At 36.2% G+C, this 27,028-nt stretch overlaps 1 protein-coding gene across 1 annotated transcript; it reads right to left on the bottom strand.

Annotated features, from left to right (window-relative positions):
• On the bottom strand, nucleotides 452-25,549 carry LOC18776446 (callose synthase 10). The gene is made up of 51 exons (XM_020564952.1): nucleotides 25,140-25,549; nucleotides 24,600-24,697; nucleotides 24,278-24,441; nucleotides 24,067-24,178; nucleotides 23,722-23,829; nucleotides 23,317-23,442; nucleotides 22,827-22,916; nucleotides 21,904-22,001; nucleotides 21,709-21,826; nucleotides 21,135-21,263; nucleotides 20,219-20,295; nucleotides 20,069-20,147; nucleotides 19,357-19,449; nucleotides 19,171-19,273; nucleotides 18,927-19,050; nucleotides 18,643-18,829; nucleotides 18,481-18,533; nucleotides 17,675-17,735; nucleotides 17,234-17,315; nucleotides 16,364-16,413; nucleotides 15,999-16,085; nucleotides 15,636-15,718; nucleotides 15,068-15,095; nucleotides 14,374-14,468; nucleotides 14,166-14,247; nucleotides 13,919-14,079; nucleotides 13,676-13,796; nucleotides 13,061-13,158; nucleotides 12,867-12,957; nucleotides 12,591-12,751; nucleotides 12,377-12,486; nucleotides 10,619-10,753; nucleotides 10,408-10,476; nucleotides 10,144-10,315; nucleotides 6,719-6,836; nucleotides 6,182-6,301; nucleotides 5,783-5,898; nucleotides 5,583-5,666; nucleotides 5,334-5,446; nucleotides 4,651-4,703; nucleotides 4,392-4,568; nucleotides 4,247-4,294; nucleotides 3,304-3,462; nucleotides 2,927-3,040; nucleotides 2,728-2,816; nucleotides 2,417-2,575; nucleotides 2,164-2,266; nucleotides 1,583-1,702; nucleotides 1,420-1,470; nucleotides 1,138-1,320; nucleotides 452-1,033 (listed from the first exon to the last, which is right to left on the bottom strand). The coding sequence occupies exons 1-51, from the start codon at nucleotides 25,345-25,347 to the stop codon at nucleotides 797-799; spliced, it is 5,697 nt and encodes a 1,898-aa protein (XP_020420541.1). The 5' UTR covers nucleotides 25,348-25,549; the 3' UTR covers nucleotides 452-796.

The following is a 27,028-nucleotide window of genomic DNA, read 5'->3' as shown; positions in this document are numbered from 1 at the left end:
TTATTTTTCGACTTTTTGAGTTCCACTAAACTATGTGGTACAATGAAATCTAAGCATATTAACGAACCCCAAATTACAAAGTGCATTTGAAAGACTCGAAAATTCATTCACAAAACCTCAAAATTCACAATATCAGGCTTTTGACGTTTGAGGTGGAGGGTTGCAGCTTTACAACACTCAATAGCTGAAGGAGAATGCCTAGCAGATTAGATGAAAGCAAGTCCCGTAACGAGTGCAAGGATGCCTAAGGTTCAACCAGTCCAAAGTACGACAAGAAAAATTAGTTTTTGCTCTTATAATCAAGAAATCATTGCAAACAGTAGAAAACATTTCTTCCACCATTTCTCAAGAAAATGTGACTGGCGAATCATTGTAATTATTTCAATGTCTGATCCAATTTATGATTTAGGGATTATGATAACTTCTGTAATGCACTCGTAAATCCACGTCGTTTGAACTAGAAATGCTCTGTTGGGATTTGGAATGATAAAATGGCACAACTGTGGCATCGTAAGAACTATCATGTCAGTTACAAAAAATGGGGCAGTAATTCAATGAGTAGAAACACGAGTTCCCAAATGACCTCCTGCCCCTCCAACAACCGTCAAAGAATTCACAAAAATAATTCTCAGCCACAGCTACAATTTTTTACAAATCTATTTACAGAGACAATCCATCTTCTACCTTTGCCGTACATGAACAAAAAGTACAGTATCATACAAGGCCGTATCAGTCGAAAATATACAATCTCTGGAAAGTTGCAGCGGCCAAAAATTTCAAGGGAGGGGTGTACCGATCAGACCTCAACGTTAGCTTTGTTTCCAGCAAGAATGAGCGAGATTTCCAACCCACGGCTAAAGGCTTGGTTAAACAGAAGCCGAGACTGGAAGGTGGAGATGAATGGGAACCATGACAAGAATGCTATTGGAGCGAAAATGAGCATACCCATACCAGCATCGTACATTCTGGCAAACTCCCTTACTGAATCCCATAAGCCAAGACTTCTGACGATCTTCTTCCAAGTGATGGCTAGCTGTTTAGGCACAACCAATTCCGATTAAAAGAAAGATGGGAAATCACAGTACAAAACACAAGTTAAAAATGTAATATGAATGCAAGCCTAAAAGATTAACTTACACATATTATGGCCCATCCAGTAGGAACAATTGCAAGGAAGCTTGCGAATAGGTCCGGTATTGAAAGTCCAGTAAATATAACAAGAAGAGCAATAACTGCAACAAGTCCCAAGGATGCCACACCCTGTATAAATCTCATCACTAGCTGGAAGTTGGCTGACTTTTTAGGACTGAAGGTGAAAACCTGCAATGTAAAATACGTTTAGCCATAAAGAGTACGAGTTTCACTAACATCAAGCACGCTCAAGGGCATGACGCAAGGGTTAGCTTTCTTGATACAAACCTTAAAAATCATGACAATAGCTACCAATACAACCCAAGAGAAGCCGTAAATCTGGATTCCAAAAAAAGAAAGAACTGTCAAGATAAGGAACAAAGAATGCCAACAATCAAAAGCAAATGTCCCATCTAAAATCACAAAAAGGTTCAAGTGATATGAAGTGTACCGCAAGCGATGTGCCCTTTCCAGTTATATGGAGTTTGTACACAATGCCATATTGAAACAAGAAGAACCTCAAGCTCAAAATTGTTTCCAATATACGACCTCTCAATGTTTGAATATGCATCTGCGTGAGCAGAAAAACAACTTGACATATACAACAAACAAAACAAATAGTAAAAAGAAATAACACTTTTTAACACAATAAAACACAATGGGGGAAGAAGTTTAGCTCCACCAGTTGGCATCCAGAGGGGGAGAGAGAGATTCCTTGAGATACAAGTTCAGAACAAAAAGATAAAAACTTTGTTTGCAAAACTGTGAACGTGAAGATCACCTTGAACATACAACACAGCTCTACATAACAACAGAATGACCCACAATCCTAAACAAAACTTGATTAAAGAACAACTAACATGCAGCAGCCTCCAGTCTTAAAGAAGAGCACAAATAAATCCTTTAATAAAACCTATTCAGATGCTCGCATCATGAAAACTTATGTAAACTGGGAAATTTGCTATAAAGAAAAAAAAACAAAGAACAGAAAGAACAAAAACAATTTTGTTGAAGTACAGTTGAGTTACAAACCTGCTCTTCATCCCACCAAGATTCCCAGCTATTCTCTCCCTTAACTCCTACTCCACCTCTGTAAAGAAGCCAACTGGTCCAATCATCAAAATCCTCCACCGTCCTGTTTCATTAACAAGACAACAGCTCAGTTGTTTCAAGAGAAAGTGAACAGCTTCACATATATGAACCATACAAATTGAAAGATAACCCAAACTAAAATGTCACAGAAAAAGTAGATACAAAGATTCCACAAAAAGTGGATATTACATACTTTTGCCACTCAAAACCAGAGGGATTAAAGATATAGGGAGCAAACAACCAGGAGATGACTAGGAACCAACTACTGAGAGTTAGCAAAACGAAAGAAACAGCACCACCATCTGTGTACCCATATGCAATGTAAACTATGAGAAGCACAGCCACTTCAAACCTGCAAATATTAAGTCATGAGAACTAACTAAAAAAAAGGGTTTAAGAGCTTCAGGAATATAAAAGCAACTACACAACCCACCGCCCCCCCTTTTTCAAAAAATAAAAGAAGGAAAAGAATTTATTTATTCATCACTAGAAAATGTCACTCACGCTTTGACAAAATGACTTCTAGAGTAGAGCCTATAATTCTCAGCAAACTTTATGTGACGAACAACAAAGCCTCTACCAGTAGCTCGGTACTGTTGGGGAAATGAAAAATGCAAATATAACCAATTAATTCCATAAAATAACACAAGCAAGAAAACAAAAACAGAGCTTCTAACAAAGGAGAAGTAAACCAAATACATACCTTTGCACCTCCATGGAGGATGGTGCGCCCAAAATAATGAGTTCTAGTTCCTAACGAGAACGTGAAGAACACAGAACATAACTGAAGCTGCATTGTGATAAAACTAAAAACCGCCTGCAACACATAAAAGGATTTTAATTACAAAAGCTATTAGGATTTTAAATGCTATACATTTCCATAATTATGTATACAAATCCAGAGCCCTAGAAGCCTAAGCCTAGAAGTAATTACTTCATCTTGTGGTTTCTAGTTACCATCCTGGTAAACTAAAAGTTATAGCCATCAATGCCAAGAGTATGCAGCCGCATTGTATGATAGAATCAGAGATAGGGACGTTAAACATGAGCATGACACTGATGAGAATTAAATAGACTAACCTTTAGCAATCCCAGTTCAAGTATAAAGCCCATTACCATTGGCACTGCAGTAAAAATTCCAATTTGGACCAAGAACTGTGCATTCAAAACAGCATCCAATGCTGTGTTACCCGACAATTTTGCTTGCTTTGCAATCGCACGATCAAGTCCAGAGAAAGCCTATAAGATTTCACAAAAAGGCATCATACATAATGCATTGACATAAAGTGAACTTGTTCACCACCTAACTGTTTTTTTAGTAGACAGAAAGTAACAGAGTTACTAATAAAACCCACATATGGTAATTTCCTAGCTTATAAGAAAGAAATACGAAGCGAAAGAGTAATATTAAGATACTTGTAAGTTGTGACCAGTGACAATATTCATCTCATGTCGGTTTTTACAATAGAAAAACTTTTCAAACAGTGGCTGAACTTGGATGGAGCAGCCAAAATTAGTGGCATTACCAAACCCAAATCTTCAAGTATTCAGGCAAGTCACAAGAAATAAGAAAAAAAAATGTTGGCAAAACTTATCTTTCCCCAAAAAAATTAGGAGTTTTCAAAATTTTAAATTTGCATGCAAAATAACTGCACAAATTTCAGGCCGAAAATGAACATAGTCAAATTTTCTGTTTTCCTAATATTTCCAGCCTCTAAAAAGTACACAGTAATTTATAGTAAGAAATACAAGTAGTTTTTTTCTGACAAGAAACAAATGTTATTAATCAACTAGTTGTATTTAATTAATAAGACATGTATCAACTATTTATACTTTTTAAGACAAAACTAATCAAAAAGTTTATGCATTTCTGTAACATCTCTGGGGTCTCTAGAACTCATTCATTTGAAAGATATTTTAGGTAGTCATGCAAGGTGGTTCGTACATAGCAGTAAGTATCTAAACTTGCCTAGCTATTTGATAAAATTATCTCTCCTCCAATATGGTTTAAGTTACCACTTACCAGATAAACCCTTCCATATAGGAATATGTATACTACGAGGACGGTCATCTGCATTATGAACCAACTGTTATCGAAAAATTCCAGAAACACAAATCTGAAGAGCAAATAAAAATATACAAATATGCAGGAGTCAGAAACAAAATACCATTGTACACACGTAGAAACCAATGGTTGTGTAAAAGTAAGAGAACATTCTAAAAAAATCAAAGAGTTGTCCAAGCCTGTACACATCCCTACTAAGGACTTGCTCCCCATTTCCACCTGCCACTTTCCCTTCAAATAATGCAATCTGGTTTAACCCTACATCCCTTCCTTTTCCAACCTGCACAAAGAGGCAGGCTATCAAATGACCATAAAGATATGTTTCACTTAAATAGAGAAAAATATTCGCGTAAGTATAGAACCTGAATGTATTCGTGGTGTGTAATGTTACCCTGCCTCAGGGTGGAGTTGAACCCTGCAGAATTTGTTTCCATCAAGTTGATAAGCTAGACCAAAAGACACTATAATGAAGCATGCTAACCCAAAATGTATTACATTAAACCCCAAAAAAAAAAATTATATATATCAAAGTAGGAGTCATCATTTGGAACCACTTTCTATAGTGAATGCTCAAAAACAATTAAGGTTAGGTAAAGAGAAAAATCCCCAACAATAGCTGCAGATTGACATGAACTACTTGCTCAGATAATGCATCCACCAGCATTCAAAAATTAACTAATCATGAAATAAGTTACATATAAAATTGCTGACATTCTTTACACTTTACGGTATAAATAGAGTAACAAAAGATACTAAACTTAGAAAATTGACAAACAAGGAAAACTCCTTTTACCGCCTATGCAGAGAAAATAACACCCTAGGCAATTGCTCAAAATTCCGGAACACAATTTTCTTTTACTTACTTTTTCTGAATAACATGTTCTAATAAAGAAAGACGGATATACCCATTTAAAAACAATTTTAATGGGGTTAACAAATTCTGATTTATCAGTAACCGAGAGGCATTAGTGTAACCACTGTTCAAAACAAATCAGTTATTAGTTGCAGATATAAGAAACAAATCATCAGCATCTTATATGCTTACCTGCAAAAATATCTTCACTAATATTAATAACACGTGAGGCTTTACTAATACCACCTCGGGTAGTGTGGAAAATTCGATCAAACACATCTGGGTGTCCATAGTGCATGCGAACTCTGCATATTAAGGAAAACAATCTCAAACTTAAGCCCACGCCAGGAAATAGTAATTAAACAGAAAACAAACCAAACCCATTTTGCAACCACAAATTCAAAATGTTCTTAAAATGCGACCAAGTTATAAAGTACTCACTTTAGAGGATAAGCTAAAACTCGTTGGGCTAAAGTCACAAAGCTAGTCTCTTGGTTGGACATGAACCATGCTAAAGACGAAACACTGCATGGATTCATTCAACACACATGTAAGCAATTCTCAGAGCAACCACTTATGCTGAACATCATAAAAAGAAACCACATAAATAAAAACTGGAAGAAAAAAAACGCTGGCCAAACCTTCCTGTAAAGACATGCTCTCTCACACCAAGAATAGTTGGAGGTCGAAGGCCATGATTTTTGTGAAATTCCTCCAGGAGATTTCTCATTTTCATTGCCTCCTCCAGGTAATTGTCCTTAAGAACAAAATAAGAGCATATTTAAATCCTTTGTTATATCATCCTCAATTGTGGTAAAATTGCAAATCTCATATGTAGAAGTAGTCTTGTGTGTCAAAATGCAGATGATAACAAAAGAGAAATGGAGCGTGTATGGTGCATAAATTCTATATACAAAAGGAACCAACAGTCCACTAATTTAAACACCAAAAAGAGAGGAAAAGAGAGTTTGAAAAAGAAGCAGCAAAATACTCCGGTACAAACAAACACAAAACAACTACAAAATTCAATATTTGGTCACCTGGTTCATGTCAATAGTCTGAACAGCTTCTCCGCGAGTGAAGACTATGGCATGATTTTGATTTTCAGGCTTCCCTTCACCTAGCTTCGGATCACCAGGAAGTTTAATGGAGTATATTTCCTATGAATCGATATTAGACAAGAACACATAAGCACGGCACCAGATTAATAAGTGCAATTAAAAGATGAATTAGCAGCAGGCTGAAAAGCCATCCGATCCAGGAGAACTATCAGCTGACATAGAGAAAACCACATCTCGAACCTCCTCCATAGCAGGTAATCGGGTAAGTAATAAATTGCAAGCAATTAATGCAATGAATTATGTTGAGCTCTAGTCCCAAATTGGTTGGACTATGCACCTAGCCATTTATAACACTTGAGCCTCTATCAAAGTTTTTGGCTTGGCGGTTCAATATGTCATTAGAGTCATCTAGGATGACTAAAAGGTACAGTCTCATGCAAAAGCAAAATAATTCTAGACTAGAGGAAACTTTAAACTGCATGGAAGAAAAGGTGCATAAACAGAACTTCACATTACCTGATCCTTTCCGTGTATATCAGCTTTGACAAGCTTTGAATAAAATTCTTTTGTGGTTTTTCCTTCAATTGCACCACTCTCCTCAACATGTATATACGCAACCCGAAGGGCCTCATTTCTAGTAACCAAACATGAATTCAAAGTATTATCATATAGATAAAAATAGAAAATAACAAAACCCACACCACCATCCAGTTTCATAAAATTAACGTTTCAGGGGAACTACTCCTGACAGGAACAGCTCATTTTTTATTTTTATCCTTTGGCATCTAAGTTTATCTTATTGTCAGCATGAGACCTGGCATCCTAAAAGAGTTTAAGTAAATTCATGCAGAAGTGTGATATATGATTGGAGCATCCTTAGCCACGAATAACTAGAAGGTATCATCAACTGTGTAATTTAAACACATGCACCTAAGGACCAATACTTTGGAATCACACTCAAGTATTCGTCTAGGAGAGGCCCCTTTCAACATGACTTGAACCCAATACAAGGGTTATCTACATGCCACAGACCTAACTACCATTGTGGATACTACTAGTCTGCTCTGCATTTTAAGATATGAAAGGGCCTTATCTTAAACCTAACATTACAATAAAAGAAATTATGAATCAAATTCTTCATAAACCTAGACAAAGGGAAGATTTACAGTTTTTGTAGGCGACATTGTTTACAAGGAGGAAGTGAAGTGGAGACAGAAAGGTAAAGCTAAGTGGGCTAGAGATGGTGACGGTAATACCATATATTTTCATATGATGGCCACGGCTTATAGGAAAAGAAATTTCATTGATCGGTTAGAAGTGGAGGGTGTAGGTATTATTGAGAATGAGGAGGGCATTGAGTCGGAGGCAATCAATTTTTTCAAGAGGCTTTACAGTAGTAATGAGGAAGTGGGTTGGGGTGTGGAGGGATTAAATTGGTGCCCTATTGGCATGGTGCAGGCAGCTTGGATCAAGAGGCCGTTTGAAGAGGAGGAGGTTCGTATTGTCGTTTTTTATTGTAGGAAGGACAAGTCGCCAGGAGCCGATGGTTTCACCTTATTCTTCTTTCAATCTTGCTGGGACATTGTGAAATGTGATCTTATGAAGGTAATGGAAAATTTCTATGATACTGGGATCATCAATGCTGTTACAAACGAAACCTTAATTTGTCTTATCCCCAAAAAGAAAGACTGTTAAGCTTAAGGATTATAGGCCTATTAGTTTGGTGACTAGCTTATACAAAGTGGTGTCCAAAGTCTTGGCATCGAGACTGAGGGAGGTTTTGGGCGAGACTATTTCCCTATCCTAGGGAGCTTTTGAGAAAAATAGGCAGATTTTGAATGCTGTTTTAGTTGCTAATGGGGTTGTTGAAGATGCCAATAAGTCAAATAAGTCGGGATTGGTCTTTAAAATTGATTTCAAACATGTAGAATGGAGATTTATGGATGATGTTTTGGAAAGAAAGGGTTTTGGAGGGCGATGGAGAAGCTGGATCAGGGGTTGTTTAGAGTCTGTCAACTTTTCTATCATGATTAACGGAAGGCCCAGGGGCAAATTCACAGTGACTAGAGGGGTGAGACAAGGGGATCCGTTATCTCCTTTTCCGTTCACTTTGGTTATCGATGTTCTAAGTAGGCTTATGGAGAAGGCTCAAGAAAACAATTTCATTCATGGTCTTATTACTGGACGAGATAGAGTGGAGGTTTCTCATTTGCAATTTGTTGATGACACTTCTTACTCGGGGAAGCGGAGGAGTACTGGTTTAATCTTTTTGTAATCCTTGGAAGGATATTTCTTCTGGTTACCATTCCTTTTTACAGTGTTGTAGGTTTGAGGTGGGACGTGGGGATAGGGTGAGATTTTGGGAGCACAATTGGGTGAGGGAGGGGGTTTTGAAGGATATTTTTCCCAGATTATTTGCACTGTCTAAGAAGCACTTTTTATGCATTACCCATTTCGTGGACATTCAAGTGTTCCCTTATAATTGGGACTTCGGCTTTAAGAGGAATCTAAATGAGATGGAGCTAGCTGAGGTGATCAAGTTGCTGGACATTCTTGACGGAATTAGATTGTCACCTTCCAGATTGGACAGGAGATGGTGGGAGCTCGAGGGATCAGGTACTTTCTCGTGCAAATCTTTTTGTTCTTTTCTTCTCTACAATGGGATGGCGGAGGACTTTCCTCCTTATTCTCTAATATGGAAGGCCAAATCTTCTCCTAAGGTTAAAAGTTCTCATTTGGTTGGTGGCCCTTGGGAAAGTAAACACATCTGATCTTGTCCAAAGACGAAGACCGTACATGTACTTGTCTCCACACTGGTGTGTTCTATGCAAAATGAGTGAGGAAAGCGTGGAACACCTTTTTTCAGTGCCCCTTTCCGTTAAGTCTTTGGTGGACCTTGTTAAGGGAGGTTAAGACCGTTTGGGTTATTCCAAAAGGTTGCTATGATCTTCTTTGTTCCCATTTTGTCATTTGGGGCAGGGGGAAGCGTGCTTCAACCTTATGGGGTTGCTTGGTACAGTCTGTATTTTGGAACATTTGGATGGAGCGTAACATGAGGATTTTTTATGTGTATGAGGGAGTGGGTGTTGGTGAATTATGGGATAGAGTTAAATTCTGGGCAGCACTATGGGCTTCTGTCACTTCAGATTTCAAAGACTATTCTTACTCCACTACATTGAGGGATATGGCTGCTGCTGTGATGTGAAGTGTTTGTTTTGCAACTTGGTTTCTTTGGGTCTTTCTGGTGCAGCAGTCTTTGTGTAGTTTGGCTGGTGTCTTTGTTTTTTTAGTCTGTTTTTCTGTTGTTGTTCGTTTGGCTTGTGGATTTCTTATCCACCTGTGTGTTCCTCTTCTTTTCCTTTCAATAAATTTTGTTTCTATTAGGGAAAAAAAAAAAAAAAAAAAGACAAAGTGGTGCAGGACGCGTAGGACCTAAATTTATTAGTTTCCTAGATTCTCTAGCTTTCCAAATTCTAGTAGGATTTCTACTTTTCCAGATTTCCAGATTTCTAGTTTTAAGTTTCCTATTTTATTTGGGTTAGGATTTATGTTTAAGCAAGGGATTTTTATCCTATTATGTCTAGGTTTTAGTTTGCTATAAATACCCCCATGTGGTTCTTTAACATTCAGATTTGGATATTGAGTAAACCTTCTCTTAACACTCTGATTTCTGTCCTTCCTTCGCGGTTCTCTGATTTCGGTCCTTTCTTTCGTCCCTTCGATCTATATTTTCATCAACTCAACCTCTGATATTCTTCTTGTTCTACTGTTCTGCCCTCTCTTTCGTCTTTTCAATCTATATTTTCGTCTCCTCAATCTCTTATGTTCTTCTCTGTTTTATTGTTTAAGTGTTTAATCTAATACCTACTGGCTGTACTACATCACAGAGGGGTCAACATAACTCAAAACTTGAGAAATTCGTTACGTTTAAAAAATCATACCTCTGCAACAAAAGGGATATATCAGCAGCCTCTGGTGCCTTTCTCTGCTTTTGTTGCCCATAAATTTGGCATGATACCACATAAGTAAACTTCAAATCTGCTTGTGCTCGTGATTCACGCGACAACTCAAAGCCTTGACTTGTGAAGGCAACATTTTGAGGATGATCATCCACTGTCAGTGATGGAAGAAATGTTAAAATGATATTCATTGCTGAAGTGCTCCCGCAAATAGAAACTTGAGAGCAAAGTTCTCAAATGAAATACCTCCCAATGACCTTCCTTCCAGATAACTCTGTAGCATTAAAGCCTTTCTATAATACATCATACCACGCACTGTAATTTCAAAAACATCAAATCATCAGATACAAGCCACATCACAAACCAACCTAACTGCCATAGGATGACATATAAATGGACTACATGGCATGCAAAGTTTTCAAACAAATGCCGGTGAAGAGAGCAAGTGAAAACTGACCGGTCCTGGCTAAAGTCTGCCCACGATAAGATACCCAAAAGCGAAGCTCCAAAGAATCACTAGAGTTTTGCTGCAGCTCAGCATCCCCAGTAGACTCACCCCGACCAATCCGTTCCAAAAAGTTGTCCCACTCATCTAATATGAAAGAAAAATCCTTAGCCATTTACCATCAAATAAATAGAGAGAAGTCAACAAAAAGAAAATCAATGAGATATAAACTACAGCCAGTCAATAGTTTGCAGTGCAGAAATTTTTCACTAGGATTGGATTCCCAAGACAGGTCAAGGATCCGTCCCAAAGAAGCAAGGATAAGTTAAAACAAACAGTTAATCTTGTTCAGGGTTTAATTCATTAAGACCTTCAAGTTAAGTGACCAATTTCATGTGCATCTTGAGGTGGATAATAATTAAGCCACCCAAGATCAAATGCCCTTGTAGAAGAAGCTGGATTCAAGATCAAATCTGTCTAGTTTTAACTCAGGAAAGCACCAAAAATCCTAAAATTTGGCTCCTATGAGCTCAAATACATATTAAGATATTATAGAGACTGATCAGCGGCCCACACTAATTGGTCCAACACCAACGCTGTCCCCATCTAGGATTTATCACAAAAGGCCTCAATGCTATTAGTAGTGGAACCAACTTATCTATTGTATTTTGTCAAAGTTTCCAATCTAGTATTTTTACTTTCTTCAACACACCCACTCACGTGAGACCACCAAATAGTGGTCCAGACATGCAGCCAATACCACATCAGTTATTTATCTTTTTTTTTGGGTAGTTCAGGATTAGGAAATTGAGCCCAGTCAATCATTCAAGCCCAGCATGAAAATACCACATACTGGGTAAATACCAGTGCTTTAAAAGGCGTGCGGATTCCGCGTCAAGGCAGAGCAACTTACCTTTCATGCACATTTGAGGCACGTTGGAGGTGTGAAGTGTATGGGAGGCGCGCTCTGCTGCGTCTACCTTTTTTTTATAATTAAAACCTAGGGCCCAAAACAAACGTAGTCGTTGTGGACGGACCCTGTGTTAATGTTTTTTTTAAACATCGCACTCGACCTCGCCCACACCAGATGCTCGACCTCGCCCCCTCACTGCAGCGCTCGACTTCTCCCCCTCCCCCTCTTCTAAAATCCCTTAAATCCACCCTAAACCTCTAAATTTCATATAACCCAGGTAGTTTTTCACCATTTTCAACCTATTCAAGTGGTTATTTCATTATTTTTTACACCAACACAGCAAGGATTCGGCACCTAGGGTTTAGGCACTTAAGACTTTATTTTATATATATATATAAATAATATTTTAATTATATTATTCATAAGCGTGAAAAGATAACGCCTCGGTAAAATGCCTCGCTTTACCCTCAACGTTTTAAAGCAGTGGTGAAGACCCAGTAATTCGGGCCCAGTCAATCAGTAGATTATCTACCTCTGTGGGTTTTTTATCACAAAATGTCTTTTTCTTAGTAGTGGAACCATGCACTTGTATATTGTATTTTATTTTGTCAAGTTCCCAATGCTGTATTTTTACATTCTCCAATAGTACAGTCCTACCAGACTAAGCCACACGTGTAAACTTACTACATATAATGGATTATCTGCATTTGCATTTAACTCGGTCACATGACATAAAGGGCATCATTTGAATTATGAAATTACCATATTCCTAAGTTGTTAAACTTACATCAGACAAAGGAGAGACAATGAATTTGATTATGTGAACATATTAATATAAATCCAAGATAACAAAGTACCTGGAAAAATTTTCTGAAGATAGAAAAGAATTGATATTCCATCCTCATTTTCAACCCGCAATTCGGAGGAACTATAAAGTACAGTCTCACTGTAGTATGGGGTGAAGACACTGTTCTCAAACAAACCACCAGATGTTTAATAGAAAATAAAAAATAAATGATCCATATAAACAGTTAATGAAATTTCAGCTCATCTGAAGAAAATCACGTCTACCTGAAAGGCACCATTTCACTAACTGGCTTTGCTGAAGGCATGTCCATAAATAACGAATTTGTAAAAAACTCTAATCTTCTTCTTGCTTCAAGATTCTTCGGAATATTTGCTGCAGAATCCTTTACAGTAAGAAGAAGGTGTAACCGCTTCGCCAGCTCTTTCTGTGGCAACAATTAAAAAGTATATAATAATAAAAAGGCCAACCCTGAAAATTTCAAACATTATACAGCACGATCTGGTTCTTTTCCTTTTTTGTTTCCATTCAAAGATGCTTACAGTTTCTGGATCATTGGCCCACTTTATCCTAGAAAACAAGCGCCCTTCATTTCTTGCTTTTGCTAAAAGGCTCCATGTATCAAGCTGCTCCCTGAAGCATTTGGAAGGAAGAGGGCAAAAACAAAAATATTTTAAAAAAAACACAACAAAGCAAGAAATATGACATAAAACTTAAAGCGTAATAAATCACATACCTCAAATCAGATGACAAAAGGTCATGAGTAACAACCTCATACAGATCAAATACAGCTTTAGCAGCACCTTTTGCAAGCACATCAGTTTCATTGCGTATCTGGCATAAACAATCCATTTGAAATACAAGAAATCAGAAAAACATATGCGAAGGACAAAAATGCCATGATATTTTATAATAAACCTAAAAAATTCAACAAACTGCGTATGACATTTATTTTTTATTTTTTTTTAATAGAAACTTTTGTATTAATAATCAAGAGGATAAGTTATCCTCGATCAACAAAAAAGAGAAAATCTGCTCAATTATAGGCAGCGTATGACATTTAAAAGACCAGTTCAAAAGCAGTGAGACATGCATTCAAAAATAAACACCATAAAATAGTGCATCAATTTCCATATAATCAATGTGCTGCAGTAATTGTTTCTGTGGCAAGGTGGAAGACAAAAAATCAAAGAAACCAAAAAACAAAATAGAGAACCAGAGTGGACTGTACTTAAAACAATCATTTACAAGGAATAACCAACCAATCTACCACAACAAGCAGCTGAAAGAAGAGCTCCAAACTATGCAAAATTTTGACACCTTGATTGATGCAAATGGTCAAAGAATATACCAGCAGCCCAGTTAAAGCTGTAAATCTTTTTAACACCAGCGGAAGATTCTTAAGGATTAAAGTTATAACGAGAGAACCCTCCATAATACTGTTGTTGATCTCACGGTAGATCCTTTCAACCCTACCAAATAGAAGGTTGCACAGACAACACAGCAATTAGACAATCATGAAATATAACATTCTGACTTTTGCAGAAAGAAGAGTAACACTCTAAATATTACAAAGAACAAAGATAATTAATACCAAAGTCTCCCTTCACCATCAACCAGAGAATACAATATTTTTTCGATACTGTAATAGCATTCTTGAACAGCATAAGCCATGTACTCATCCCTACATATTCTATTCCAAAGATCTGCCTGTGTATCTTTGCAGTCCAAAGCCAAATCAATTGCCAGCAAGATCTGTAAAATGAAAAAAGAGGATTTTGAATATACTACTAAAAGCTGCTGGCTATATATATTTTCCAGATAAAACCAAACGGTCGTACCTTACTACTCAGAAGAAACAAAGGCCATTGAACTAATCTTAGACTTCCTGCGTTGCTAGGAATACAAAGCAAATCCATCTCCCTGGAAAGACAAAAATCATTAGCACTCGAGGCATACCAGCCATGGAACAAAAACAAACTGGAGTAACATAAGAATATGCTTTAGATTTTTCTTCACATTGGGAAGTGGCAAGCCCCAGCAGATTACCTATTACTAATAAAATCCTCCTCTCGCAAACTTTTTATTATCTCGTTCCAAAATGGAGAAAAAATGGCTGCATAAGTCTTTGAATCTTGAGAATCCTGAATGAAACAAGTCATACCTCAGCGCCAGGAATTTTATAGTAGGCGGAACAAGGAAGAAAAACCAAAAGGTGTAGCAGTAACAAGAATAGAGAAGATTGCAGAGACAAAAGATGGACATGCAAAATAACCCAAAAACAAAAATCATGAGTGGCTATTGAATTTTAAGTTATAAGCATTTGTTGGAAGTCACCAATAAAATTCACTAAAAATGGATCTTTAAGAGGGTGAAAGCTAAATAGTTTCATGTTAGAGACATCCTATAATCTGAGGGATGCAGCTTGCATATAAACCAATATGAGCGAAACCTAAGTACAAACCAACATGAACCCCTTGAACAATTCGACAGAGTGAGCAGTTTACACGAACAGAACATTTTAATGCTTGTCCCACTGTCTTTGAACAAATAAAGACTTATAGTTAAGCCTAAAAACCAATATGAACTCCAGACTTTCTAATTACTTCCACAGAGCAGAAATTGCAGCATCCTCATTGTAATAACATGGAATACGAATGGCCTATTAATTAATTGAAGATTTTGTGATGCCCACCTCAAAAACTTCAGCAAGAAGGGAAAGAAATCAGCTTAATAAACTCACCTGAGATGACTGACTGTTAAATGGCAACCTGAAAACGTGAATTCAGATGCAAGTTATTAAAACAAATGATAAAAGAAAATACATATTATTTGGATTATAAGCCATTTGAAAACGACAGCAATTAAGAATGATTAAGACATAGTATCAAGCATCAAAGCGCAAGTACGTAGTTTGGGTACAAGCCACAATTTCAAATCACTTCAGAGTACAAGAGAATAACATTAAGTATCATTTTAGTGTAATGACGAGGTCAGCATTTTCATTATTATTTTTTGTTACATTGGGAGGAAAGAAACCCTGGGGTTTCGACCGTGGGTGCCAAGCAAGGGGGAAGGGGGAGGGCAACAACCACTGTGGTAAGCCCGCATTGGCGTCAGAATTTTCATTTAGTACATGAGTTTCCCAGCCCTGTAGCGGATATCTTTAAAATTCCAAATTCCAAGGTCGACCTCGGACCATAAATTGCTTAAGTACAAAAATAAAAAAATAAAAAATAATAAAATAATAATAATAATAATAATAATAATAATAATAATAATAATAATAATAAAAGCAGACAAATAAACACCTTTTATTTTGTGAGACAAGTTTTCTGACAAAAGCTTCGGGAAAACTCTCAAAACGTTTATGCACCATTTCAATTGAACGTATCTGCCATAAACAAACAACAGATAGTTAACACTAAGAATTGTGATAAATTGGGAATATATATTAAAACAAAACAAAAATAGCATGATTAGACAGATGTAGGGAGAACAGAAAATATAACAGACACATACACACAGAGTGAGAGAGCAATTGAATGAGATGAGAGAATGGAGTTTCTTATCCCACAAACTTTTAACACTTTCCTGTAATCACCATACAACGAGCAGGAACTACCCATATGTGGACGAGAAAGAATTCACAACTATTTAGAGTAGATTAATACCTCGCCTAGCCGAGACCTTGCACCCATTACACCACCAATTATGGCTGACAAGAGAGTGTACCATATGTGAATATCCATGAGATAGATCTGGACCATTGAAAAAGAATATTAGAAATGAGAATATGAAGGATATGCCATATGCACATCCTAAGACACATTTCAATTCAGATAGTAACAAGGGAGAAAGCCCTTAATCTGAGAAAGACAAGAAAGTAAGCATCACACTTGAAGCACAATTTACAGCATTCCTAAGGTCAGTTTCAACAAAATCCATCATTCCAGTCTAACATAATACATCTTTCGTGAAGTAGAGCTGAATCCTCTCATTTTGAATAAGTCTGAAGCTAAAGAAAGAAGATACTCACAGCCACAACAGGAGCCCAAAGGCTAGCTACAGTCAATGCATTATGGTTATCTGCCAAAACACAGGTATACGTCAATAAAATGTGGCAACGTTCTATTTCAAGCACTATCAATCAACCAAAGAAACATTAATAACAGAAGAATTTTAAATTTTGTAGAAAAAATAAGTACATGGAAGGCTTCATACAAAGAGATCAAGGTTACGCTTTACCTTCCATCTAAGCACAAATAAACTCAAATTTTCTGCTTTAAAAATTAGTTTCTGCTGAAAATCAACATGATATTTTTTAATATAAGAGACATCTTATCACTACAACATATCATGATAAAATAAAACCTCAAAAATATAATCGGATAACTTTGAACAGAATGACGAGAGAAAAAGACAACTAGTACCAAGAAATCCACCTGAAGAGCAGGTTACTTCTAGTTGCTGGCTTTACCATTTTTAAATTTATAGGAATACGCCTAAAGTGCAGTCTCTTGAAATACCAAGAGTTTCAAGCCATAGCACCTTCCATAAATGGATTTTTGGAGACCACTAGTGAAGAGGCAGTGCAATGTGGGTGGTGTGCAACAATAGGAAAAGTGAGAAAGGTGGCTTAACATAATCTTAATGTGAATCAGACAATATATAGAAGTGATCCTGAAGGTAAAGGTAATTTTCCACAACACGCCATCCCCAATTAATGATAGACCAATTATTGCAGTGCCCTAAAGTTATGGGGCCTAAAGACAAGAATATCAGACTTCTTGTTCCTTTCAACCAGAAAACATGAAAGACACCTTGGATTGACTGCCGATGTCAAGCATCCCAGTATTATTAACCATAAACAAGATCACACAGAGTAAATGAACGTTGAGAAACTCACTCTTTGAGACCAAATCATGCCACGCGTATTCCAAAGATGGAAGTTTCACAATTATTCTTGTGGGTTCAACAAGAGGCTTAATCTGCAGTATACATGAAAAGGATTACAATAAGTCCATCATATTCAGATTACACCCTCAAGCAAAAGGTTATATTACATCAAATTCAAACTCGCCTCAATCAAGAAGAATTACACCTGAAAAGGAATATCTTTAGAATGTTTGGACCAATATGCCCAAAGAAAAACTAAAAATTTAATTCTACCCAACCACCATTTCCCCCTCCTACCCATAAAAATCTCTTGCTCCAATCCAACAAACATATATCTCATATAAAATTAAACTCTCAACTGATCTACTATGAGCAAAAGCTAGACTTGTTGATCAATTGAAAACTATATTCATTGATAATTGAAACTCGAGATGAGTAAGGGTAGCCTTGCCTGGAGAAAGTAGGTGAAAGTGAACTTGCAGACGAAGATTACCAACCAAAAGAGCACAGACCTGCGAAGTTAGGATTTTTTTAAAATATAATGAAAAAAAGGATATTAGGAACTTTTACATATATGTAGATCTCTGAGATAGAAGCGCATATCATGAAATCTTCTGGGATAATACTTAAAAACAAATAGGCAATCAACCATCATATATGTCAAAACAAGAGGCGACATGCATACATGTCAATGCACGAAGTGACGTGCATATATAGCCAAACATGAAAATCATATTTAACCAAGCTGTCAAAATCCACAGGCTGGAGTACTGAGAAATCTTCATCAATAAGATCTGTAAACAAGCAAAAAGCTATCTAAACTCCTAACATAATCTGGACACCTGAACCATGCTAAGTCCAATCCGATAATAAATATTCAATTATACAAGTTTCCTTTAACAGAAACAATACCTAGAAAGAGTATAGTCTAATTCTAATATGAAAGACACTCAACATCAAAGAAAAAAGAAAATGACAAGGCAAGAACAAACTATTAAAATAAACTCTACTAAGCCCTTATCTTAAAGAATTGGTGTTTGCTGAATGAGCCCCTTTTTTCCCAAACTACAAGGAACACTCAAGAACTCAAATCACTGGAGACTTTATCCTAAAATAATTAAAGTCAGCTCAACTCAACTACATCAGATTCTTAATAGCAGGATCACATTGTCAATCATGAAACAAAAGAACTGAGCTCAAAACACCAACAGTCTTAAACAAATAGCCAGCAATACAAAGTTCCAGATTCCCACAAACCTGCAATAATCACTCATCTTTTCATAAAGGCCACGTCCAACAAAGTAACGCTCCTGGAATATGAAAAATTAAGAAAGCATATAATACATGAATCACCATCTTGGCCATAGCCATATATAAATTATTTGGTCCCCATTTCAAACCGAACAAAATAGGACTTGCCTGATAAATCCACTTAAAAAATTGGAAGAAAGATTGATCAGACATCTCAGAAAGTGAATGACATGCCGGCAACTTGAGTAATAGTGCAAGGACAATGCGCAAAGCTGCATAAATGCCCAATACAAGAACATATATCCGAAAGTAGAATGAATCTGAGTTTCTGTCATTTCTTTCTTGCAGAACTTTCCTGCAAATATTTAAATTGCAATAGAAATTTATAATATAACAAACAGTTATTCATTTAAAAATATAGTTTGGGTAAAGTTATAAGATAGAACACTCACAGATAAATGTATGTCACACAGACAGAGGTCAAGCCAAACCAGAAAAATCTAATTGCAAGTCTAGAGATAGCCATGCCTCTGGCTGTGGTGTAAGCTCCAAACATGAGCAACACATCCAAAAAACCTACACAGGCAGCGCATCACCCAATAAACAAACCAGAAAAAATGCAAAAGTGGAATGAGTTTTTGAGTCTTAGTTGCAAGAAAGGGTCTGAAGTCTATTTGGAATATGCAAAAAACTTACTCTCGATGAAGTTCATGATAGCAAAGGTTGGCCCGATGCTAAGAACAATTTTAAAAGTTTCCAAATTGATACGTCCACCATTAAAGGCTATAATTGTCAAAGCCTTCAGCAAAGAAGACGCAAATGATGTTAAAATTGAACACTTGTAATCCAAACTAACCAGTAACCATATGTGGAAGCACAAACCTGGAACATCAAAGCTAAAAAGATCCACAGGCGATGGAAACTTCGATACAAGTGAAAAAAGGTTCGATGCTCGACGAAAGTGCTTTTTCCAGTCTGCCACTCCAAAGCAATAATCAAAAAGAGAGGAGGAAAAAAATGGTTTAAGATGTTTTTCCAATTACATGATACAACTTATATGACCAAAAACAGAAAATCACTACCCACATCAACTTTGTACAAACAGAAAATTGTTATTATCACCCTAATTGTTACTTAGCTACCATATGTAATTGATCAAAATCTAATGCATCCAGCCAAACTGAAATACACATGATTATCACCAAAGAGGTCCACATGTCAATAACTTTATTTGAAATTTGAGCCACCACTTACAGAAACACTATCCAATAATTTCAACATGCTTAATCAAGTCTGTGACACTTCGAAATAAATTCTTAACATTTAAAGAAGGGCGAAAGCATAGCCGAGAGTAAAACAATAGAGAGAACATACAGCTATACAATTTCAAATGTTATTAGCAGGTTAGAAAAAACCGAATGTAGAAACATCTATATGAGATTAGCAGGTTAAACATGAACCCCTTCGAAGTTTCAAATACCTCTTACTCTTTGAGACTTTTTTTAAAAGAAAAAATAAAGTCAAGTTTAAGTTTCAAGCCTCGAGTAAACAAAACATGTATCAATTTGGCGACAAATTATCAATATAAACTAACCCTTTTCCCCTTTTTAGGCTTCAACAAAAATCGTGAATCCTTCCGCATAGGCCAGCTCAACTCAAAACAAGCAGGTGACCTACAAATTGCAAAAGAAGCATCACATGACAAATATCATTACTCCATTAAAATAAAAGACAAAAAACATACCAAAAGTATTCATTAAAGTCATCATAATTCCGCCATGAGGAATGTGCTGCTTTCCCATTATTGTTTCTTGCAGCTTCCTGCATTCAAAAATAAAACAACGCAAAAGTTATTGGCAAGACCAATTTGAGTATATATCAAGGACAGTATATAACTCAAGAACCCTTTGGGAAAGAAAAAAATAACAGAAGAAACTACCATATTAGTAATGCAACCACCCTATCCCTTCTCCATAACAAAAAAGAAATGTGATACCAAAACCCCCATAAGATCACAACATCATAGAGAATAAACAGCTTAATCCATGCATTCAACATCTCAGATTATAGGTACCACACAGACTCCATGATGCCTAAAAATTATCACCAACACCAGATAACAAGGATAATTGAAGATCAAGGACTTCGAGAAGGACCCTAATGTAAACTAACACTTATGAAGGCATTCTAGAATAATCTGATGCAACTTTCTCCTAAGGAAAATACACTGATCTACAGCATCTTAATATAAATAAATACAAAAAACTCTAGCACGCTAATGGCAGTGGAACACCATTGAAAGAAGTGTGATCTTTATTCAAAATATTTTTTAAAAAAATGGGAAGAAAAAAAAAACACACACACACACACGCACCCAAACAATTGAAGATCATTGACAAGCCATCCGATAGAGTTGGCAAATCTTGGTATATCTAGTTTATTTTGTTGAAAACGGGTTTTAGTGCTTCAATATTTTAGAAGTATAACATGCTGCACAATTTGACATTAATGAAACTCTTGAGGATTCAAAATACTACAACCTTTGTAGTTTTCCATTACCTTGATTGAAAAAACAGCAAATCAAATTCTAATATCAACAAAAAGACACCGAAAGATGCATTGAATATACAACACAGAGTTTGAAATACAGATCCACTAACCGCTGCCAACGTTTCATATATAGGATGAATGATTTGCTCAAGGAAGGATACAGATCCAGACTCCGTTCTGCAGCTGGAAGCAGGATTAGCTTCTCCATGATCCAATATTGCATCCAACTCTTTGGCCATCTGCAGGACCATAAGATGATGTCATCTATCATGAGTAATAATTTTTATTTTTAAAGAATAAAGCAAGTTATGCTTTTTTTACGTCTCCTTGCACCATCAAACAGATACAAACAATTTACAATAAAGGACAATGGCATCATATATATTTCACTTGAACTTGCATATTATTCACAGACAAGCCAAAAAGCTTAAAATTCAATTTTTTTTTTTTAAATAGCAGGCAGATTCAAAGAACTATGATGCAGTCAGATGAAGTTGATGTTCCCAAAAATCAATCTGTTAATACAGTACAGCATAACAGAAAATTACAACAAGAAGATATTTAAAAAATAAGAAAAACAAAACAATTTTTAAAAATAAATAAACAAATATGTAAAGGTTCTTTAAATGAAATGAGCACATTAAACTGCAAATTGAATTTAACCAAAAATGTTTTTAGACTTACATGGTGAAATATGTAGCAAATACATTCAGGAAGAAAGCGGACATTTGCAGCTTCACCCCATATCAGAAAGTACAAGGAAACCAGAAAAAGCTTCCTGTCTCGATCAATTGCTTCTAAACTGTGGAAAAGTATATATGCAATTAGCAGTATATAAAAGAATTAATTAATATGAAAACATTAGAGAGTTGAAATTACCTATTCCATGCAAGTCGTATCCGCAGGTATCTGCACCATTTTATATAATTATCTAGAACTTTCAGAAATACCTCATTGACTGCCTTTTCATCTATTTTCTGAGCACACCAAAACATAAATATATCAGTAACCTTCACATCTTTTCTTTCGGTCAAAGCAGTAAGCTTCACATCTAGAAGACTATTTCCATGCCCACAGGCCCCATACAGCATCAAACCGTTCATGCCAATAAATTATAAGCAACTAAACTATCATACCTCTAAAGGAAAATTGAATCTCAAAATCACATACATCTTATGAGAGCAACGTGAGCATTAGCAATACAAGTAAAAAAGGTAGCCCAAAATGCACAAGACCACGGCAGTGCAAGAGTCTAGAGAGGGTCAGATGAATAGTCTTCCCCTCTTTGCAGAGAGCCTGTTTCCTACTTCAAACCTGAGCTCTCCAGGTTGCAATGTAGAAGCCATACCATTGCACCAAAACTTACCAGGCAGGCTAGTGTACAAGGCCCCTGACATTCAGTGGTCTGGATAGGATTAGGTGTACAGTCTTACCCCCACTTACAAAGATATTGTTTCCATTAACCAACACAAGTACCAACCACATATAGACGACGTAAGTTTTCCATGTAAATATCCTTTTCACATATGCTTGATATTAGATGTTCGAATTTCTTCAAACTACAACTTAAGTTTATAAATACTCCAGAAACTGAACAATGCCTCAAACTTATGTTTTGGAATTATTTGCTTCACAATAATAGAAGAAGCTAGTAAGGCCTTAAATGGGGAAAACCATTCAGTCAAAATTTAGATTTAAGTAAATGGGAAAGTAATAGGTGTAACAAATAATGACATGTTCGTTCAAATGAATACAAGAAGGTAATCAGTAGCCCATGTTATAAGAATGACATGTTCACTCACTGGATCAGCCTCAACAGGTACACCAAGCCGAGATTGTGTATTTGCAACTGTAAGAACAACGTTCTCTCTCTGATTCCTTACGTTGTCTTTCTGTAAAATTAACCAGAACAGTTATCAAAAGGGGTAGATTAAAGATGCATAAGAATAGCAAGTGGAATTGAAAATATATTTTGGGCATCCCTTTGGGCTTCGGTTTCGGGGCAGTTCAAGGACTATCACTACTCTACCATCATGAGAGACATGATGACAGTCTTAAGATGATTTTACTGAAATTTTGTGTTTTTCGTGTTTTTTATACAGTTTTTTTTCAATCTTAGTAGGTCAGACTCTTTATTTTTGGTCCTCTTGTTTGATCGAGGATTTTTCCTCTTGATTATCAATACAATGTTTCTATTCAAAAATATATATATGCATAGCATAGTGCTATATTTACCATAACACAAAACTGCACATATAATTAAGCTTATGGAAAATGTAAAGAAACACAAACCTGAAAACCAAACACACATTCCAACAGATCAAACATGTCAGCACCTCGTTGTCCATATATCTCAAAAGCAGCAGGAAGTCTGGGGAATTGCTCAGTATACCTAATTGCAGATATTGCACCTCTCACCTGATGAGATTAGATAAAAGTTCAAAAATGTTAGTCAGAAGTAAGTTTGATGATTCGACAATACAATACCTACAAAATAGCTGCATCACAGAGAATAAGACAAGTTTCACAACACAAAAGGCACTTGTTAATTGTTGTTTGCTATTTATGAAAACCAACATTAATCTTTGTTGGATCATACATAACCAAAGATAGATAAAATGCAATGTGAATGTAACAGAACTCTTAAAGGAGATGAAGAACATGAGGCATGACATATATAATTCAAGTCAAACTTACTTCCGGGAAAACTCCAATGGCATTGGTCAATGATGGCGCTTCAAGAGGCACAATATTGTAGGCCAAATCCCCAGACAATGTTGCATCGGTGTTTTTAATTCTTCGCAACTGGAAACCCACAGATCAATGAACAGAGTCAATTGTTATCATAAACTGAAGCTAAAACAATATTGCCGAAAATAGTTGGGAAGGTGAACTGATATAAGTCAATATAAGATCAATTTTAGTATACTATATAAGGTCAAACTTTGCCAAGTGCAAAGGATTTTAGAGAAAAACAGGCTTTCAATAGTAAACCATTTATTGAACATCACATCCAAAAGTAGGAGGTAAAAGGAATAACACCTCCTCCGTAATAAGTCTCCCAACTCCATTAGGATCTGCATCTTTGCTAAGTGCCTCCATCACCTCAACTAAAGCCCTCAAGGTGGCAAATGTCTTTTTCATTTCTAAATAACTGAGCTCCAATATGAAACAACAAAACAATTAACAAATAAAATCATAACAACAAAAGAGGAGGGGAAAGGTCTATTAAAGCAAAACATGATGGCCATACTCGCCAAAGTCAGCACTAAAAGTTCCAGATTCACGCCATCTTTGTTCCTGTCTCTGGATATCATCTACTTTATGTCGTCGTTTGTACCGCTGGTAAAAGTCCCAAAGGTGCTCAATATCACGATTACGATCTATTTGACCCCCATCTCTTTTTGCAAGTTTTTGCTGAAACAAAAAGCCAAATACTCATAACTTAGTATATATTACTTATAAGAAAGGAACAAAAATACACTATGCACAGCCTATCTTATAATTATAATAATGAATAGCATAAATAGGCTCATGCAAAAATTACCAATCACTAATTAGAGCTTAAGTGATACCTTGATTACAGACATCAACCCAGTCTTAAACTGAAGAACACCTCTACCATCACTTTTCGGATCCAGATTTTGCGCCATACTATACGCCTGCTCACACACTAAGACCCAAATAATATAAATGTTGTCAATACATAAATAATCCAACAAGCATACAAGTATTCTAAACAAAACACATACTCCAGCAAATACACCATCAAACCAAACATTCCAGCAATTAAACAAAACAACAAAAATTGGTTGAACAGTATACTGAAATAGTTTTCTGAAACAGCAAATGCTACTGAATTAGCAGCATAGTATAATTCCCTTCTTTTCTATGTCTTTACAATAATTCTCAAGCTCAATTAGATAAACTTAGCTCAAGAGCTTAAGGTTTATATTAACACGTCAACCCTTAATGCATGTTTAAAATTTGAACTAAATTGTAACCGAATATTTTATGCAAGGCAGAAATAGCAACAATTAGAATGGCACCACCAACAATTGAGCACTGAAAAAAATCAACATTAATTTTAAGATATTCAAAATGAAAAGGCTTACAAATCCTGGAGACGTTGGGGTCCTCAGCTTGAATCGCATCGGCAGCTTGTAAGATCGCATCGATGTTCGTGGTCTTTCCCAGCGATGGTGGGACAGCGCCGGCGATTCCACTAGGAACCCTCTCGTGGCCTTGGCCGGAACTTCTGAGCTGCTCCCTCTTTAGTGTGGCCCGCACCAGCCGCTCCCAATTGTCGTAAACCCTAGCCATGGCTACGAGGCCGGCTCGGACGAATTGGAGCTCTAGATTTGAATGAAAATGGCGGACGCCTCTTAATCAATATTGACTCGGTCCGAGTTGAATGGTCTGACTGGGTGAGACTGAGTCGAATAGGTGACCGTTCTGAAATGGAATTAGGGGGTTTGGATCTGATGAGAGGTTTAAGGAGGAAACGCGAAGAACGGAAAGGGAAATGAGGAAGACGGAAATGAAATTACGAAATTGGCCTTTAAGATTTAAACACGTCAAAGTAAAGCCTTTGGTCTGCGAAGCGCGTAATGGTGGTAAAGCTTCTTTTTGGGCTAACGAGCTAGCCAAGCGCGTGTTTACTAATTTGATACACGGTCCCGCCCAAAATAAGATGAAACAAAATAGGTATTTTTGTTATTCACGTTTAAAAGTCGGGTAATGCTAGGCTTACCACAATTTTATACCACATTATGTATCACCTCTCTAGTAGTGGTGGAGCCCATCAATACAATGAAATCCACCTTTATTAAAGAGGTGGTATACAATATGATATGAAAAATGTGATAAACCTAGCATTTCCTTAAAAGTCTAACCCCAAACCTAAATCATCATTTAAAACTGTTTTTTGGATCTGGATCATTTTTAAACTCTTAAACAAAAACAATATTGCTATAAAGAAAAACACTAGTTACAATAAATATAGTGCAAACCTCCCTTGTGGTGAAATATTTAAATATTAATTATTCACTAAAGAAATAATAACTACAAGCTAATTACTACTTATCTTGATTATATAGGACTAAAATATTACTTAATTAAAATATTTAAGTAATTAACTATCCCGACGAAAATTAAAGTCCACTAAAAAATTAAATATATTTAAGGAATTACAACTAAACAAACTAAATAAAGATAAACATGTAGGGGTGGGCATCGGAACCGATCAACCGAATCAAACAGAATCAGAAAAAATCAAAAAAAAATCATGTTGACCAAAAAGTCAAACCCAATTCAAAAAACCAAACTGATTCTAATCGATTCCTGTTCATGTTTTATACCCTACAAACCGAATAAGGACGAACTGAATCGGCCAAATTAAAGAATATATAATTTTAATTATTATTTATATCCAATGCTATATCTTTAATCTCATAACCGGATAAATAGTACTAGATTTGATTCCAATTTGAGGCAAAAATTGGTCAAAACCGAACCGTGCCCACCTCTATAAACATGTGCCGACAAATATTTGTCGAGATAGACATATATCCCAACAAAATCTCGAGTCCTAAGTGCCTTGCAGTAGGTTTATAGTTAGGGTTTGAGGCTTGTGAAAGGTTTTGGAACAAGTTTGGATAAGTTCGGAAGCTAAGGTTTTTATTTCAAGATTTGGAATTAGGGTTTGAAAGCTGAAATCCATTTTTGGAATGATAAAATAATTTTCTATGATTTTTTAAATAATTTCAAAAATTATAAATAATTTTAAAGTCCACAAAATTATTTAAGATAATTAAATTCACCGAGGCAAGTCTAGATTAGGTTCGGTTATGTCGTACTAACCCAAGATTGAGATTGAAACCTTAATTGTAAAGCCCAAGGTCGAGTTATGTGACTATCCAAGAATAATAGAGTCCTAAGTACATAATGATTTAGGGTTAGAGTTTGAGGCTTGCGAACGATTTTGGAAAATGTTCGGATAAGT

The sequence above is a fragment of the Prunus persica genome, chromosome G5, assembly GCF_000346465.2.
Source record: "Prunus persica cultivar Lovell chromosome G5, Prunus_persica_NCBIv2, whole genome shotgun sequence".
Classification (NCBI taxonomy): domain Eukaryota; kingdom Viridiplantae; phylum Streptophyta; class Magnoliopsida; order Rosales; family Rosaceae; genus Prunus; species Prunus persica.
Note: the sequence above shows the minus strand (reverse complement) of the source record. Positions and strands in the feature narration are given on the sequence as shown.